Here is an 18980-nt window from a genome sequence, read left to right on the forward strand (position 1 = left end):
ATAAAGCTCTGAGTTGAAGTACTGAAATATCAAGAATGCAGGGGACAAAACAACTTAAATGTAAAAATTCCCCATTACTATAGAATGTATCTTTAAGTATATATCACAGAGATCTGAAAGTACAGTTGAAAGACCAGTCAGGGCTAAGTTAGTAGCTGACAACTATCAGCCCAGATATTTTTTTAAACTAATGGAAACACATGTGTTTTGAAATATTTCCTTTATACTGCATGTGTCACATACATCCTGTCATGTCCATACTTTGGGTAATTTTTATCATCCATATTCATCACATCAATTGACCATAATGCACAGTGAGTAGAAATTATCCTTTTATATAAAAATTCTTAATATATTATATTCTCCATAAACCAAATGCTGATCACAAAAGTTACATTTAATTCCTATTAAATGTAGGTGTATGTTTATTAGGACATTTAACCTATTTTTAGATTATTAGAATTTGGTGTGATTTGCTTTGACCAATTTAAGAGAAATGGTATCTTAGTATTTAGTATGACTAAATACTTCTTTTGTCAAAATTTGACCCTGAGTTTTGAGTGATGGAATATAAACTAAAACTGAAAACACTTCAAACTATGTTGGCTAATGGTGTTGCTCCTAGAATGTTGTGCCTTTTCTATTAACATGTACACCTGAAAGGGCTCCCCTTCAGCAGGGGATGAAGAGGAGGGGTCTGAAAAGTTCCCAAATAAGGGAGCAGGAAGTTTCCTGCTCTTAACAATTCCTGCTTTAAAACTTCATAAGAGCCTGACCAGGTGGTGGCGCAGTGGATAGAGCGTCGGACTGGGATGCGGAAGGACCCAGGTTCGAGACCCCAGGTCGCCAGCTTGGGCGCGGGCTGATCTGGCTTGAGCAAAGAGCTCACCAGCTTGGACCCAAGGTCGCTGACTCCAGCAGGGGGTTACACGGTCTGCTGAAGGCCCGCGGTCAAGGCACATGTGAGAAAGCAATCAATGAACAACTAAGAAGTTGCAACGTGCAACGAGAAACTGATGATTGATGCTTCTCATCTCTCTCTGTTCCTGTCTGTCCCTGTCTATCTCTGCCTCTGTAAAAAAAACAAACAAAAACAAAAAAAAAACTTCATAAGAAACAAAATGGGTATAGAAGGAAAATATCTCAACATGATAAAAGCCATATATGATAAACCATCAGCTAACATCATATTAAATGGCACAAAACTGAAGGTTTTCCCCCTTAAATCAGGAACAAGACAAGGTTGTCCACTCTCTCCACTCTTATTTAATGTGGTGCTAGAGGTTCTAGCCAGAGCAATCAGACAAGACAAAGAAATAAAAGGCATCCATATCGGAAAAGAAGAAGTAAAGGTATCACTTTTTGCAGATGATATGATCCTATACATCGAAAACCCCAAAGAATCTACAAAAAGACTACTACAAACAATAAGCCAATACAGTAAGGTCGCAGGATACAAAATTAACATACAAAAGTCCATAGCCTTTCTATATGCCAAAAATGAAACATTTGAGAACGAACTCAAAAAAATAATCCCCTTCACGATTGCAACAACAACAACAAAATACCTAGGAATAAACATAACAAAGAATGTAAAGGACTTATATAATGAAAACTACAAACCATTGTTAAATGAAATTGAAAAAGATACAATGAGATGGAAGAATATTCCTTGCTCTTGGATAGGAAGAATAAATATAATCAAGATGGCTATATTACCCAAAGCAATATACAAATTTAATGCAATTCCCATCAAAATTCCAATGATGTTTTTTAAAGAAATGGAACAAAAAATCATCAGATTTATATGGAACTATAAAAAACCCCGACTAGCCAAAGCAATCCTAAAGAAAAAGAATAAAGCTGGGGGCATTACAATACCTGACTTCAAACTCTATTATAGGGCCACGACAACCAAAACAGCATGGTATTGGCAGAAAAATAAACATTCAGACCAATGGAACCGAATAGAAAGTCCAGAAATAAAACCACATATATATGGTCAAATAATTTTTGATAAAGGGGCCAACAACACACAATGGAGAAAAGACAGCCTCTTCAACAAAAGGTGCTGGGAAAACTAGAAAGCTACATGCAAAAGAATGAAACTCGACTACACTTTGTCCCCTTGTACTAAAATTAATTCAAAATGGATGAAAGACCTAAATATAAGACCTGAAACAATAAAGCACATAGAAGAAAACATAGCTTCTAAACTCATGGGCCTTGGTTTTAAAGAGCATTTTATGAATTTGACTCCAAAGGCAAGGGAAGTGAAGGCAAAAATTTATGAATGGGACTACATCAGACTAAGAAGTTTTTGCTCAGCAAGAGAAACTGACAACAAAATAAACAGACAGCCAACTAAATGGGAAGTGATATTTTCAAACAACAGCTCAAATAAGGGCCTAATATCCAAAATATACAAAGAACTCATAAAACTCAACAACAAACAATCCATTAAAAAATTGGGAAGAGGACATGAACAGACACTTCTCTCAGGAAGAAATACAAATGGCCAACAGATATATGAAAAGATGCTCATGTTCATTAGTTATTAGAGAAATGCAAATCAAAACTGCAATGAGAGCCTGACCTGTGGTGGCGCAGTGGATAAAGCGCTGACCTGGAAATGCTGAGGTCGCCGGTTCGAAACCCTGGGCTTGCCTGGTCAAGGCACATATGGGAGTTGATGCTTCCAGCTCTTTCCCCCCTTCTCTCTCTCTGTCTCTCCTCTTTCTCTCTGTCTCTCCCTCTCCTCTCTAAAAAAATGAATAAATAAATAAATAAAAATTAAAAACTGCAATGAGATACCACCTCACACCTGTTCGATGAGCTATTATTAGCAAGACAGGTAATAGCAAATGTTGGAGAGGCTGTGGAGAAAAAGGAACCCTCATTCACTGTTGGTGGGAATGTAAAGTAGTACAACCATTATGGAAGAAAGTATGGTGGTTCCTCAAAAAACTGAAAATAGAACTACCTTATGACCCAGCAATCCCTCTACTGGGTATATACCCCCAAAACTCAGAAACATTGATACGTAAAGACACATGCAGTCCCATGTTCACTGCAGCATTGTTCATAGTGGCCAAGACATGGAAACAACCAAAAAGCCCTTCAATAGAAGTCTGGATAAAGAAGATGTGGCACATATACACTATGGAATACTACTCAGCCATAAGAAATGATGATATCAGATCATTTACAACAAAATGGTGGGATCTTGATAACATTATACGAAGCGAAATAAGTAAATCAGAAAAAAACAAGAACTGCATTATTACATATGTAGGTGGGACATAAAAACGAGACTAAGAGACATTGATAAGAGTGTGGTGGTTACAGGGGGGGAGGGAGAGGAAAAGGAGGAGGGGGAGGGGCACAAGAAAACTAGATAGAAGGTGACGAAGGACAGTCTGACTTTGGGTGATGGGTATGCAACATAATTGATTGACAAGATAACCTGGACATGCTTTCTTTGAACATATGTACCCTGATTTATTGATGTCACCCTAGTAAAATTAATAAAAAAATTAAAAAAATCTTCATAAGAATTTATTTCAAACTATATTGGTGTTTTAGTGAACAAATGTTCTTTGCCCAAATTTTTGAGTAAAATCAACATTGCAGAAAACGTGAGTTTTCCTCCCATGGGTTTAGTAGCTCGAGGGGAGCTCCGCAGCCCTTGGCTTGATAAACCCAGCAGGAGTCTACAGTTCTAACGATACAGAGTGCTCAATGTTGTTCTGAAAGTCATAGAAGGGGATATTTTTTTCAAGTTAGATGTGTTTTCACTACATTAAACATTTCTAGATATGGAAAGCAGTTCTATATCTCTTAAAAAATTCACCAAATATATAATTAATAGCTGAATATGAAATAAAGCAGTTTACAGCAATGACCATATTCTCACGGTAGCAAATAATCTAGAAAAAATATAAATTACTATTAATTACTAACACCTAAAGCCTTTAAAACATTATCATGTTAAACACTGCATTTTACTGATATGACAGAGGAAAAAAGAACACTATATTAACTGCCATTGAAAGCTTAAAAAAGTTATTAATAAAAACACAGGCTCTCCAGTGGCTCTCTAACAGGGCTAACCCCAGGTATTGTTTCTGCTTTTATATGATACTGTTTTTGGATTTGGGGGGAATGTGCATTTTGTTTCTAAACCAAGTACTAAGCTTTATTTTTTAAAACTTATTATTTATTTATTTAGAGACAGGAAAGGAGAGAGAGGGAAGAGAAAGAGTGAGAAGCATCAACTCATAGTTGATTCACTTTAGTTGTTCATTGATTGCTTTTCCTATGTGCCTTGACTGGGAAGTTCAAGCAGAGCCAGTGACTCCTTGCTTAAGCCAGCGACCTTTGGGCTTCAAGCCAGCAGCCTTGGGCTTCAAGTCAGCAACCCCGCTCTCAAGCTGGTGAGCCTGTGCTCTAGCTGGCCAGGCTGGGTGGAAGCTGGCAACCTTGGGGTTTCAAACCGGGAACCTCAGCGTTCCAGGTCAGTGCTATATCCACTGTGCCACCACCAGTCAGGTTAAACCAAGTACTAAGCTTTGAAACATAAAATATTGATGCTGTCTATAGAAACACCAACTAAAATTATGCTTAAGACCTGATTACTCATAAAATTTCTGCATTGTGGCACTAGTAACTAGGATATATCCAGCTCTGAATAGCACTGGAGTTCTTTGGGTGAGCAACAAAGACAAGCAACTGAGTTCTGTGACAAGCTCTTATTTGTATGCCCAAATGTCATCATGCCCTTCAGCAATGATGTCTTCCAATTACTGGTCCTGGTGACCAGTGCTACAAAAAAATGGGGCCAGATTTGTCTACTATATATTTTCTATAAGTGAATATAACCACTGCATTAACTGTATGCTCCAAATGATCATTAAAAATCCATACCAAACCCTTTTTACTTTAGCAATCATGAGGAATTTTTACATATTTATATAGTATAGTGTACATTATATGCATGGATTGTTTATACTATTTTCAAGAAGAGAATCCTTTCATAAAGGAATTGATAGAGTTATAAGATGGCTTCTTTCCACTGGTTCTTGGATTTCCTTATATGACAACATCATGTTCATCAGTAATTCTATACCAAAAGCCTCTTTTCGAATAATACATTTTGCATCCAATTTAAAGAATAGATAAAGTTCCCAGTGTTAACAATACTACCAACAAAGCTGCCAATATCAATTTTTTATCCTTGATTTTCTTTAGGCTTTATAGTTTCAGTGATTGTTACTGATGAAGAGGCAGGTGTCACCCAAGTATTGTGGCTGTGGTCACTGTGGATGTTGACTCTGGGATGTGTTTTGTGAAACACTTCACTTGTTATTTGGGGTGTAGACTTTAAGGTGGTGGAAATCATATTAGTTAAGACCCCTGGTGTTGTCGTTTTAGAAGTTGCTATGGGTTTCAAGGTGGTGACTGTCGCATTTTGAGAGTGAGGAAGCTGGAGTTGTTGATGGTTTTGTTGTGGTAACTGTCACTAAGGAAACTGGAGTTGCAGATGTTTCACAGTGGTTTTTTTTTTTTTTTATGACCAGCTTTTCTTTTTATTGATTTTACAGAGAGAGGAGAGAGAAGGGGGAGGAGCAAGAAGTATCGACTCATAGTTGCTTCACTTTAGCTGTTCACTGCTTGCTTGTCGTATGTGCCTTAACCAGGCAAGGCCAGGGTTTTCAACTGGAAACTTCAGCTCTCCATGTCAACACTCTATCCAGTGCACTACCACAGGCCAGGCACTTTTTCTTCTTAAAATTTTTTTAAATTGATGTGAGAGAGAGAAACATTGATTTGTTGTTCTACTTATTTATGCATTCATTGGGGTTGACTCTTGTATGTGCCCTGAAGGGGGATAAACCACACCCTTGGTGCATCAGGACTACTGACTGAGCTATGCAGCAGGTCTCTTGTTTTTTAAATTGAATTTATTGAGGTGACATCAATTAATAAAATTATATAGGATTCAGGTGTACAATTCTATCGCCTGTACAAACATATCATCTGTATATTGTATTGTGTGTTCCCTACCCCAAGTCAAGTCTCCTTCCTTCACCAATTATCCCCCTCACAGTGCTTTTCAAAAATTCACTTGTATGGCTCGAAGGCACATGTAGGGTGTTGCCTGTTAGTTTAGTAGTGGTTCCAAGAAGCGTGGAAGGCTTCCTGCTTGAAGGTCCCTAGGAGTTTCGTGGTTCATGGTGGCTGTCAGCGACACCTCCATGATGAACATGGCCCAGCCACCTCACACTGAGTTCCACTGTTCTGAGGGCAGGATGTGGCGGCCTTGTGGGTGCCCAGTGGAAGTGGTGGTGGCACTAGCACTAGTGAGAGTGACACTTCTGTGTAGCCAAGCCGGTTCTCCCTTCCGCTGAGCACACCTGCCCTTCCTCAACCTGCCCCCCCACCATGACCAAATAGGGTGCAGAAGCCAGGTCTGGAGGGGCACCGAGCCCAGAGCTCAGGTGGTGGGCCTTGTCTAACTCTTCTGACATCACCTACGCCTGATGTCCCTATCACCACAGCTAGGATTTAGTTAGGGTAAGGTGAGGTAAAGTGAATCCTTGACATGCAGGGTCAATTTTTTTGTTTATTCAATATTTAGATATTCTGTTCATAATGGATTTTTTGCATTAATTTTTATTTTAAAAAGTATTACATTAACATAGTATTTATCCTAATAACTGAGATTTTGGGTTCCCCTTTAAATTTTGTGCCAAGGACATATTTACTTCACTTTAGTTCGAGCTCTGTGTCATCATATCCTTAATCAGGATGTCAACATTCAAATTTGTGCTTAAACATCTAATAATGGTTGTCTTCAAATTTCACCCATTGAGTTTTCTATGACCTTTGAAGACATTATGAAGACATTCACTTATGTTCACAAACAACCTTCTATTAATATTTGCAGAACTCAGTTTTTCATAGATAAGTTAACTAATAATGACTTTGGTACCACTTGCCTGCCACTGGCAAAGGGTCTATCTAGCCTTGGTCAAGCTGGAAGGAAAGTTAATTTACCAAAAGAGTTTATATTTGAGTCACCTGTCTTACGTGTAAAATTACCTGCATTGAGCAAGCTCTCGTGTATCTTCCGCAGACACCAGCGGCACTGGGCTGTCAGAGGCAGGCAGGCTGGCTGCGTGGGCCCCTCAGGTATCTAACGTGGAGGCCCCCACTCTGAATTTTACTGGTAACTAGACAAGGATATTCCTTTTATCTACTCTGCCTCCAGGTCCTCCACCTTCATTTTTAACAGAGTCATAAAAGACTTTGTACCCAAATGAGATACATATCTATTTTCAAACACATATGAAAGATTTACAATATAATGACCATATATTAAGCCTCAACGGAATTCTGGAAAAAAAAATTTTAAACCTACTAACAGATAAGCTATGTTCATGAATTTAGATATTAACAAAAGGATAAAAGCATCACCACCACTGGAATTTAAACAACACGCAAATATGCATGGATTAAATACAAAATAAGTAGAAATTGAGAACTATTTTAAACAATAGCACTGAAAGCTATTTAATACTAAAACCTTCATTACTCAAGAAAAAGCAATTCTTAGAAAACAGGAAAGTGTGAAAATAAACTCAGCTTATAATTCAAGAAACTAGAAAAAGAGCAGCAAAAATAACCCTAGAGGAAGCAGTGGGAAGGACATGATAAAGGCAGAACGAGAGCCGCAGCTCCTTTCCACGTCTGCTAGAGCGGCTCCCCGAGACAGGGAGTCAGTGGGACCAGAAACTGGCTTTCTTTTTTAAAAAGAAGGCATAAAGGCAGGCAAACCTGAAACAAGAATGATCAAGAAAATGAAAGAAAGAATGCATAAACAAAACAGAAAGGATGGAAAAAGCTAGCCCCTGATAATAATTGCTTATATCAATCACGTTAAAACTGAAAAGACCGAACTTAGCTAAAAAACAAACAAAACCCCCCCAAAAAACAAAACCCCAAAACAAACAAACCTGAATAGAGCAATAGCCATAGATTGACACAGTGGTTAATGATCTATCATAAAAACATCTCAAGCCCCAAGACTTAATGGGCCAGTTCAACCAAAACTTCAAGAATAGATAATACCTATTTCATATACAAAAATGTTAGCTAATTGATACAAATTGTTCCAAAGCATCAAAACAGATGGGAAGCTATCCAAGTGATTTAATAAGACTAGCATAATGCTGATATCAAAATTAAAGAAGTAAATACTATAAAAGCAAATGATAGACCAATGTTATAAAAGTTAATGAAACAGTTCCTAAATAAAATATTGACAAATGGAACTCAGTAGTGTGATAACAGAGTGATCAAGAAGGATTAATCCAGGCTGCCAGGGTCAATTCCCAAATTTCACATTCTCTTTATCCAAACATGTACCAGCTAAACTATGCCCAGGGGTCTGATTTCTTCATTAACTGTACACCGCCTCCTCCTTACCCTCTTCAGCTGCCAGCAGGAGGCTGGCTGGGCTCCTCCTGTTACGGCCAATTCACATCACTTCTTTTTTCAAAGCCCTTCAAAGGCGCTGCACCGCTTGTGGAGTAAAACCCAAAGGCTTCACCATAGCCTGCGAGGCCTAAAGAGGGGCTTGGCCGGCCTGACCTGTGGTGGCACAGTGGATAAAGCGTCGACCTGGAAATGCTGAGGTCGCCGGTTCGAAACCCTGGGCTTGCCTGGTCAAGGCACATATGGGAGTTGATGCTTCCAGCTCCTCCCCCCTTCTTTCTCTGTTTCTCTCTCCTCTCTCTCCCTCTCTGTCTCTCTCTCTCCTCTCTAAAAAAAAAAAAAAAGAATAAATAAGAGGGGCTTGGCCACACCAACTCCTGACTGTAGTCCTCACTCTGCTTTACTTTTCTGTGCAGGCTCTACGATGGGAGGGGCCTAGTCTGGCTTGTTCACTCACAGTGCCTGTCACAGTGCATCTCAAATATTAGATGAATGAATGAACTGAAGGATGAAAAAACAAAACAGGACTTCGAAGTTTAGAACTGCCACCACCTTTATGAATCACACACACACGAGAATAACAAACATGTACACTTCTGGTTTTATGTGCAAGGGGGTGTGCCAGATATTGTTCCAGGCTGTAATGGTAGAGTGATGATTTAAGAAGATGAGTTTCTTGCCTGCACAGAACAAAGCAAGAAAGCTAAACAGAACAAGTAATTAAATAAGGTGGAATAAATATTATCATAGAGAAGGTGCCAGGGCCTATGGGCACAGATAGCAGGGAGACATCACCAAGGTTCTGGATATAGAGTCAAGCTGACATTGGTACGCGCCAATAACTGAAGAAGAAGGGGAGCGAGCCAAATGAAGAGGTGAAGGTGTATTTGTAGCACAGGGAACAGAATGCTCAAAGGCCCACAGGTGTAAGAGTTCATAACTCTATACTAATAGACTATCAGGTCAAAGGTTAAGACTTGATATGAACCAACGCTTAGCATAACAGTTGTAGCTTACTGACTGAGCACTGAGATTTGAAGTCCAGCAGTGTGTGGATGTAATGGACTACGTCTGCTTGCTTCTGTGTCTCCAGCAGGACTACCCAGTCTGAAGCAAATATAAACATGGTTAATAAAATCAAGGAGAGAAAAAAAGGGAGTTCCGGTGGCAGCAGCCAACACTAAACCTTTTCGTGTTTAGTCTCAAGTGGGGAAGAATTTCAGTGAAGGGAGAATGTAGTAGTTAAAAGGCAAACAAAAACTGGTGTTAAGAGGGTGAAGAGCAGGTCACTATAGGAGGGTCGTTACTGCTGTTAATGTTATGCTGCTATTAATGTGCCATGGCACGGACTGCCATTTACTGGGAATGTACTGTGTGCCAGATGTCCCACCAGAGACTTTACACATTTATTCCATATAATTCTCACAAAACTCTTACCATGAAATCATTATTGCTAGTAGGGATATCAAGGCTCAGAAAAGTTTAGGGACTTGCCCCAGCTAGCAGAGAGGGACTAGAATTCAAATTTTATTCTGTTTGGCTCTCAAACTCATATATTTAAAAAAATTTTTATTTAGAAAGTTAAATTTAATGGGGTGACTTTGATCAATAAGAGTACATATGTTTTGGCCCTGGCCAGTGACTCAGTGGACAGAGGGTCTACTGGACCTATGGACGCCCTGGGTTTGATTCCGGGCCAGATCACACAGGAGAAGCAACCATCTGCTTCTCCCAGACCTCCTTTTCTCCTTTTTCTCCCTCTTTCCCTCCCACAGCCAGTGGCTCAATTGGTTCGAGCATCGCCCCGATCACTGAGGATAGCTCCGTTGGAGTGCATCAGCCACAAGTACTAAAAATGGCTTGGTACTTGAGCATTGGTCCCAGAGAGGGTTGCTGGATAGATCCCAGTTGAGGCACATGTGGGAGTCTGCCTCACAATCTCCCCTCCTCTCACCTAAAAAAAAAAAAGTACACAGGTTTCAGGTAAACATTTCTGTAGCATTTGAACTGGTGATTGTGTTGTGGGTTCATCACCCAAAGTCAAATCATTTTCTGTCACCGTATATTTGTTCCTCTTCACTCCTCTCCCCCAACCCCCTCCTCGAGTAACCACTTTACTTTTATCTACATTTATGAGTCTCACTTTTATATTCCACCTATGTGTGAAATCATCTAGTTCTTAGTGTTTTTTGATTTACTTATTTCACTTACTGTAATGTTCTCAAGTGTCCATCCATATTGTTGTAAATGCCAATATGTCATCGTTTCCTATGGTTGAGTAGGATTCCATTGTATATATGTACCACATCTTCTTTTTTTTTTTTTTTTTTCATTTTTCTGAAGCTGGAAACAGGGAGAGACAGTCAGACAGACTCCCGCATGCGCCCGACCGGGATCCACCCGGCACGCCCACCAGGGGCGACGCTCTGCCCACCAGGGGGCGATGCTCTGCCCATCCTGGGCGTCGCCATGTTGCGACCAGAGCCACTCTAGCGCCTGAGGCAGAGGCCACAGAGCCATCCCCAGCGCCCGGGCCATTTTTGCTCCAATGGAGCCTTGGCTGCAGGAGGGGAAGAGAGAGACAGAGAGGAAAGTGTGGCGGAGGGGTGGAGAAGCAAATGGGCGCTTCTCCTGTGTGCCCTGGCCGGGAATCGAACCCGGGTCCTCCGCACGCTAGGCCGACGCTCTACCGCTGAGCCAACCGGCCAGGGCCCACATCTTCTTTATCCAGTTCTCTATCAAGGGACACTTTGTTTCCATGTCTTGGCCACTGTGAATAATGCTGCAATGACTATTTTTTCTATTAGAGTTGGTCTAATATAATACAACAGATCTGGGGCTAGAACTGATATTTTTTTCATGATTGAATTTCTTCACAGTGTATCTCTCAGATCATCTTCCAATTTCTATTTGGCTTAGTATACAATATTGGTTGGCATTCTTTACCTAGTGGGAGACAGAAATCTTAAATTTTGAAGAGTTTGAGACATCAGTGAGCTCTTCTTTTACTGGGTGGCTGCAATATTCCATTAACTTTTATTTTCATTATTTATTGATTTTTATTTTTTATTTTTATGTATTGATTTTAGAAAGAGAAGAAGGAATTGGGAGAGAGAGAGAGGCAGGAGCATCAATCTGCTCCTGTATGTGCCCTGACTGGGGATTGAACCTGCAACCTCTGCATATCAGGATGACACTCCAACCAATCAAGCCATCTGGCCAGGGCTATTGATTGATTTTTAGAGAGAGAGAGAGGAAGGGAGAGAGAGAGAGAAACATCGACTTGTTATTCCACCTATCCATTCATTCTTTGGTTGACTCCTACCTGTGCCCCAACTGGGGAAAAACCCAGAACCCTGGCACATCTGGTCTACACTCCAATCAAATGAGCCACCTGGCCAGAGCTCCATTAACTTTTAGAAAAGAACACAGAAATATTAAGAGGCACTCTGGAAAATCCTATAGGTCCCAGATATAGTCCTCCCTGCCCAATTAGCGGCAAAGATCTTGATCTAATCAAGATCAATCCCCTTCTGGCTATTGGTATAAAGAGCTCAAAACAGCCAGAAGGTAGTCATAACTTCCAATTCAATGGGAACAATATGGTGTCCCCTAGTGGAAGCATCTTTCTTTTGGGAACTAAAACCTTAAAATTCTGTGAATTGGTTAAGAGGGAGTGCTCTCAAGTTCTACCCTTAATTGTCAGACCTGTGTGTTCTGACTATGGGAGACAAATGCCGGTTAAGGCCTCAAAGCACGTGCTTCATTCATCCTGTAGGATAGCATACCGACAGTTATTATAAGTGAGTCTTCAGTGGGACCTCAGGCCAGTTGCTTTTCCTCTTAGTGCCCCCCCCCACGACTTGCACATAGCACTTATTAAACATTTATTGAATTGATTTTAAATTATTCTAAGTTGGAGATAAATGAAGTTGCATAGATCTACATCGTCTAGACAATGTAGATTATCTCTTGGCCTCTCATAGTCTAGACAAATGTATGGCTTGATCCACGAAGAGGATTTCCCTTTGTCACAGGGCTAATACTACAGCGGTCTAGATGGTGCCAGTATTTTGTCTTAAAAGCAGGTTCTGCTTTTCTTCCTTACTTCACTGATCACAGGGAAGATGCCTCAAGAGGCCGATGTGAAATGAGGGAAGGGTAACACAGCAGGGTGGCTGCCGTCAGTCTGTGCCACCTGCTCCTGCAGCCTACCTCGGGATCGCTGAGCCTGATATCTTACATACTATTTTCATTTAATGATAGACCACTGGCGGGCACGCTCAACTTTACCTCCCGTTCACACTGGTCAGCTCAGACCACAAGGACACTTGAAAGCTTGTAATGGATAGTTCCGTAGCAATCTAGAAGCTGTTTTCAAAAAGATAAAAGATTTTTTACAGAAGAGGATATGGCTGTGCTCCAAAACCCGATAGAGGTCTGTAATTCTGTTTCAAGCAATGACAGTATAATCATTTTGTACCAAAATGTATTTAAAATCTAGTTATAGAAAACTAGACAATTTAAGTATAAATAGAAGCATATATACATCACTGTACACTAATCAAATTGCCTATACTCTAAGTGGCTATCCAGATGAAATAATATGCACCTGAAAAGCAAAAATAGCAGCACAAACCACGAGCATCTCCAGTGATGATACACCCGTAAGAAAATGCTTGAGTCCTGATAATTGTCCAACAGACAAATATCTACGAGACAGTATCTCTATACGCTTTTTGGGGGAGATTTTGCAAAAATCTTGCAAAAAAAAACTTGCACAGGAACCAGGTCTCAGGGGTACAATCTCAAGTAAACTCTAATAAAACACTGATTTGAATATAAAGTTTTGCAATCCTTAAGAACTCATTTAATGGGTTACTAGTAAGTAATGCCTTATGAAAACCTACAGAATTGTGCATTATTTACTAATGATAACTAAGATAATAGAAAAAATAATATTGGTCTCTGCCTCTGATTCTTGACACGGAGCTCCTAAAACCCTTGTAACTTCCTAAGTGATAAGAGCACCAGGAGCATCTCTTGTTCTAATGACGTGACTCTGGGTGGGCTCCTGGATGGGGACTGGATTTTCAGTTCTACCTGACCCCATCCTCCAGACAGGGGAAAAGGCACTGAAATAGAGTGAATAACTGATCATATCTACCTGAGGAAGCTGCCATAAAATCCCAAAAGTACAGGGTCAGAGACCTTCCAGGCTGGTGAACACATCCACACCAGGAGGGTGACGTACCCTCAACTCCATGGGACAGAAACTCCTGCACTTGGAACTTTGAATGGGACTCACGGTGTTCTGAATGTAACACTTTGTTAATATGTGTATTAGATTTTCCCAATATGTGCATTGGGATACTCTTGAAATACCTACCTCTGGTCAGCCCCCTACCCAGGTGGTGACTATCAGAGTTGAGGAGGAATAGATGTGTCAGGAAGCTCTCACAGAAAATGTTTGTCTCATCCCCCAAAACGCACACTGAGAACCACCAACTTTAACAATTTCAATTACTTAAAAATGGGCTCAGCCTGACCAGGCGGGCGTCGGATCTGTATGCTGAGGACCCAGGTTCGAGACCCCGAGGTCGCCAGCTAGAGCACGGGCTCATCTGGTTTGAGCAAAAGCTCACCAGCTTGGACCCAAGGTTGCTGGCTCGAGCAAGGGGTTACTCGGTCTGCTGAAGGCCCGTGGTCAACGCACATATGAGAAAGCAATCAATGAACAACTAAGATGTCACAATGCGCAACAAAAAACTAATGATTGATGCTTCTCATCTCTCCGTTCCTGCCTGTCTGTCCCTGTCTATCCCTCACTCTCTCTGTCTCCGTAAAAAAAAAAAAAAAAAAAAAGTGAAAAAAAAAAGGGCTCAGCGGACTCCTTGTAAGTGGCCCCCTCCTCTAATCACTCTGTGTCTCACAAAGTAAATGGATGGAGACTTGTCCCATTAGGAGGCAATGAGATTGATTATCCATCACGCATCAGGATTAACCTCATCACGTACTCTTAAACAGCTTTCTTCTGCAGACACTACCTCCCTTGCAAACCTGTCAAGGGTGGCTGGCTCTTTTTAAAATTAATTGGTTATTTATTAATTAAAAAATTTCCTATTGATTTGAGACATAGAAAGAGGAGAGTACTTATTGGTTGCTTCCCATGTGTTCCCAGACCAGAGATTGAACCGAAGACCTTGCAGCGCCAGGATGATGGGATGACGCTCTATCCATGAAGCCACCTGGCTAGGGCCAAGGGTGGCTGTTTTTGATCTCAGACCCCAGGCAGGTATCCCTCACTTGTAGATATCCAAGTTTTTTTTCCTGTGCCTACCCTAGGTCCTGAATTCATACCATTGGACCTCAGCAAATCCACTGCCACCCCATATTACACAGTCCCCATCTCTCCACTGTTACCTACTCCAGTCATTTTTTTGGTGATTTTGATGTTCAAAGAAATTATCCAACTAAAACCCTGATTCTAAGTTCTGACACCCTCACCTTTTACACCCCCTCAACCACCCACTCCCATGATGACCCTAGATAGATCTCAGCATTACCAACATCTAAATTTCCCCCAAATCTCGGTTTCAAGCATCCTATAGGCTGACCCCCACTTCCGGAGCTCTTTGACCTCAGCACTACCTTTATTTCTATCCGTTTCTCATTTTGTGTTCCTTCCACTTACATGAGTCACTCCTTTGTGTACATCCTGACCTCCCTTGCTCCTCTGTTCTTTGTAGCAATCCTGCTTAAGTCCAACTTCCCGCCCAGCAGCTGAATGTGGCTACAGGAGAGGCCCGGCTATGGTGACTGGTGTCACTTGAGTTCACGATGCATATCCCAGATGTGCCCTGTGTTGCTTGACAACCCTAATATACGCCACTAGTCAGTTCAATGTCTCCTCTCCTAGGAGACCATTTCATGAAAACTCTCATTCTTTCCCCTTTCTCAGTGGCTAACTGCTTCTTTACAGAGAAAACAAGTGCAGCCAGAATGGAACTTCCACACTCACCTCCCATCAAGTTGCCCTGCTCGGATAGTTTCTTCCAGATATCCACAAGGCTTTAGTCTCTGTTCAACTGTCACCTTTTCAGAGAACCTTCTCTGGTTACTAGCATAACCATTAATCACACTTGACATACATAAATGTTATTATCCTCCTTGTGTCCCCTAGTCACGGGACACACTCCAAAGTGGGATTTTGTTTATGACTAGAACAATATCTGACAGGTAGTTAAGTGCTTATAAATATTTACTGAATAAAAACAAAAATACCCAGCCTGACTGGTGGTGGTGCAGTGGACGGAGTGTTGACCTGGGATGCTGAGGATCCAGGTTCGAAACCCTTAGGTCACCAGCTTGAGAGTGGGGTTGCCAGCTTGAACAAGGGATTACTGGCTTGGCTTGAGCTCTGCAGTCAAGACACGTATGAGAAGCAATCAATGAAGTAATGCAACTATGAGTTGATGCTTATCTCTCTCGCTTCCTGCCTCTCTCAAGGAAACCACCCCTCCAAAAAAAGCCAGCCTGACCTGTGGTGGTGCAGTGGATAAAGCACTGACCTGGAATGCTGGGATCCCTGGTTTATAATCCCCGGTTTGCCCAGTCAGGGCACATATGAGAAGCAACTACTATTGAGTTGATGCTTCCCACTCCTACACACCCTCCTCTCTTCTCTAAAAACAATAAAGTAGAAATAAAACAAAACCAATATATCCAAAGGCAAAAGACTTGTCTTTCTTAAAGTAGAATCATTGTATTTTTCATTAGAATGATACTGTTTAGTTGCCCTTAGAAGCCTGTAGTTTTTCCTGATGCTCAGCCAGATTCCCTCTTGCCAGAGGCAGCATGGCACAGAAACAAGTGCAGTGCTGGAGGTGGGGACCACATCTGGCTTCTACTCTTGGCTCTCTTATTAATTAGTAATGTCATTTAGGGTGAGTAATTTAACCTCTCAGTTCCATCAGGGAATGTGAGAGAGTACTTTTATTTTTATCCAAAGAAAGAGATCCACTAAACACAAAACCCGTATTACTCACCACACCCAACAACGGCATTTTTCCTTCCAAAGTTCATTGATGGGACTTTCAAAGTGTATTAAATAATATTACAGCCCATCATCTAATGAATCATTAACTGTTTTTATAGTAAGTAAGCAACTAGTAAATGAGAGATTTTTTTCATCAGATTAAATCTCTCAAAATTCAAGATGGTAATCTTTTTTAAGGTTATAAAATTTTTCTTGCCCTGGCCGGTTGGCTCAGTGGTAAAGCGTCGGCCTGGCATGCAGAAGTCCCGGGTTCGATTCCCGTCCAGGGCACACAAGAGAAGTGCCCATCTGCTTCTCCACCCCTCCCCCTCTCCTTCCTCTGTCTCTCTCTTCCCCTCCTGCAGCCGAGGCTCCACTGGAGCAAAAATGGCCCGGGCGCTGGGGATGGCTCCTTGGCCTCTGTCCCAGGTGCTAGAGTGGCTCTGGTTGCGACAGAGCAACGCCCCCTGGTGGGCAGAGCGGCGCCCCCTCGTGGGCGTGCCGGGTGGATCCCAGTCGGGCACATGCAGGAGTCTGTCTGACTGTCTCTCCCCGTTTCCAGCTTCAGAGAAATACAAAAAAAAAAAAATTTTCTTGATATGAATGTGCAGAAAAATTCCTAATTTAACTGAAAAAAAAATTATAATCTTCTGTATGTATAATCTTAGTCAATATTCATACATTTTTTTCTTTTAATTTTAGGTGAGAGGTTGGGAGATAGACTGAGGCAGACTCCCACATGAACCCTGACTGGGATCCACCCAGCAACCCCATCTTGGGCTGATACTTGAGTACCGAGCTGTTTTTAGCACCTGAGGCTGACGAGCTCCAACTAAGCTATCCTCAGCACCTGGGGTCATGCTTGAACAAATTGAGCCACCGGCTGCAGGAGGGGAAGAGGACAGGGGAGGGGGGAGAAGCAGATGGTAGCTTCTCCTGTGTGCCCTGACCAGGAATCAAACCCAGGACATCCATATGCCAGGCCGATGCTCTAGGACCTCATATGCATTTTGAAAGTAGCATTCCCTTTCAGAATATAAACAGAATAAGTACTTGGTAATGTACACAATCTAATGAAAAGTTACTGATTCCATATCAGTACATTTCCCCCAAGTAGTGAATTCATTATATCCTATAAGTAAAAAACAAACGAAAAACCCATCAACTCCCTCCCCTCACAATAAAAAACAGCAAACCATACTGTCAAGCAAAATATTTTTAATTAGTAGGCTGATCATAAATAAATCCACATAAAAGATTTAACAGAATTACAAAGTTTTGTGTTTCTTCTGTGGACCAATTCATAATACACATTAGTCAACCTCATTCTCTAACTGCGACAAAGAGTTGTCATCCAACAATGCAGCACAGTTTAAGCAACTCAATTCATAGTCCGTAGTTACATTTTTACATTTTCTTTACAAATGTAACATTTATGTACATTATATATATATTTTTTTTTCTATAGTTCATGTCCTGAAACTCTACTGTTTTTACAGGGAAAATATTGAATTCATTTAATGAATACGACTCATTCCTTGTTAAAAAGTAATTCATATAAATAGCATGGTACCCACTGCCTTTTGGCATCTTTTGTCAGAGTTCCAGTCCAGAAATGTCATATTAACTATAAGAAAAAGAATTTATCTAATTTTACATTATGACATATCATTTCACATTAGCTACATAAATTTGCTGGCTTGCAATGAACAGAGCACTGTACTGCTGCACTACTGGAAATGTGTAGAAACCAATTCAAAATAGACTTGGTGACTCGGTATCATCATTACCGTTAATTTAGGCTGGAGAAAATCTGCCAAGTTCCCAAGTTCCTCCTTCCTCTACCCTTTGCCTCAGACAGGGTGTTATGCTATGCACCACATCTTGTAACCACAAATGCCTTCATTTCAAACTTCCAGTGTGCTTCTCGGACAGATTATGCTTTACCTAGGTATTTTTCTTCTGATTTAATTTTATTCCACTTCACTTACAAATCTGCTGCTGAATGTGAAGCAAAAATTCATAGTAAGAGAATGTGGCTTCTGTTCGGTCTTCAATCAAATGCTGAAAAAATTCCGTTTTAGCAGGACTCTCATCTCTGAAAAGAGAAAAGAGTATTTACCTAAAAATTCATATTAACAAGAAGTACACATTTTAAAAACATATGATACATGGGGACTTTATGAAAACGAAACACAGGGAGTATTATACAAATACAGTGGTACCTTGAGATACAAATTTAATTCGTACTGTAACCGAGCTTGTAAAAGTCTGTCAACTCGTATATCAAACTGCAGATACCGGACCCGTGCGCCAATGCGCCAACTAGAGGCAGCTTCTCGAATCACGACTTGTATCTCAGAATTTTGCTCGGATCTCGAACAAAAATACGGACCAATTCGCAGCTTGTATCTTTCTTTTTTTTTTTTTTTTTTTTGCAGCT

The 18980-nt window shown here is 40.9% G+C and overlaps 1 protein-coding gene across 4 annotated transcripts in view; it reads right to left on the reverse strand.

The window, feature by feature from the left end:
* Positions 1-17738: 17738 nt before the first annotated feature.
* Positions 17739-18980, reverse strand: part of SEC24B (SEC24 homolog B, COPII coat complex component) — a 111934-nt gene continuing 110692 nt past the window's right edge. For all 4 annotated transcript variants that reach the window (XM_066279809.1, XM_066279807.1, XM_066279806.1 and 1 more), the window contains one exon: positions 17739-18635. In XM_066279809.1, coding sequence (XP_066135906.1) covers positions 18521-18635 — 115 coding nt within the window. In that variant the 3' untranslated portion in view covers positions 17739-18520. The remainder of the gene's footprint in view (positions 18636-18980) is intronic.

Source organism: Saccopteryx bilineata, chromosome 5 (genome assembly GCF_036850765.1).
Source record: "Saccopteryx bilineata isolate mSacBil1 chromosome 5, mSacBil1_pri_phased_curated, whole genome shotgun sequence".
In the NCBI taxonomy this organism is placed as follows: domain Eukaryota; kingdom Metazoa; phylum Chordata; class Mammalia; order Chiroptera; family Emballonuridae; genus Saccopteryx; species Saccopteryx bilineata.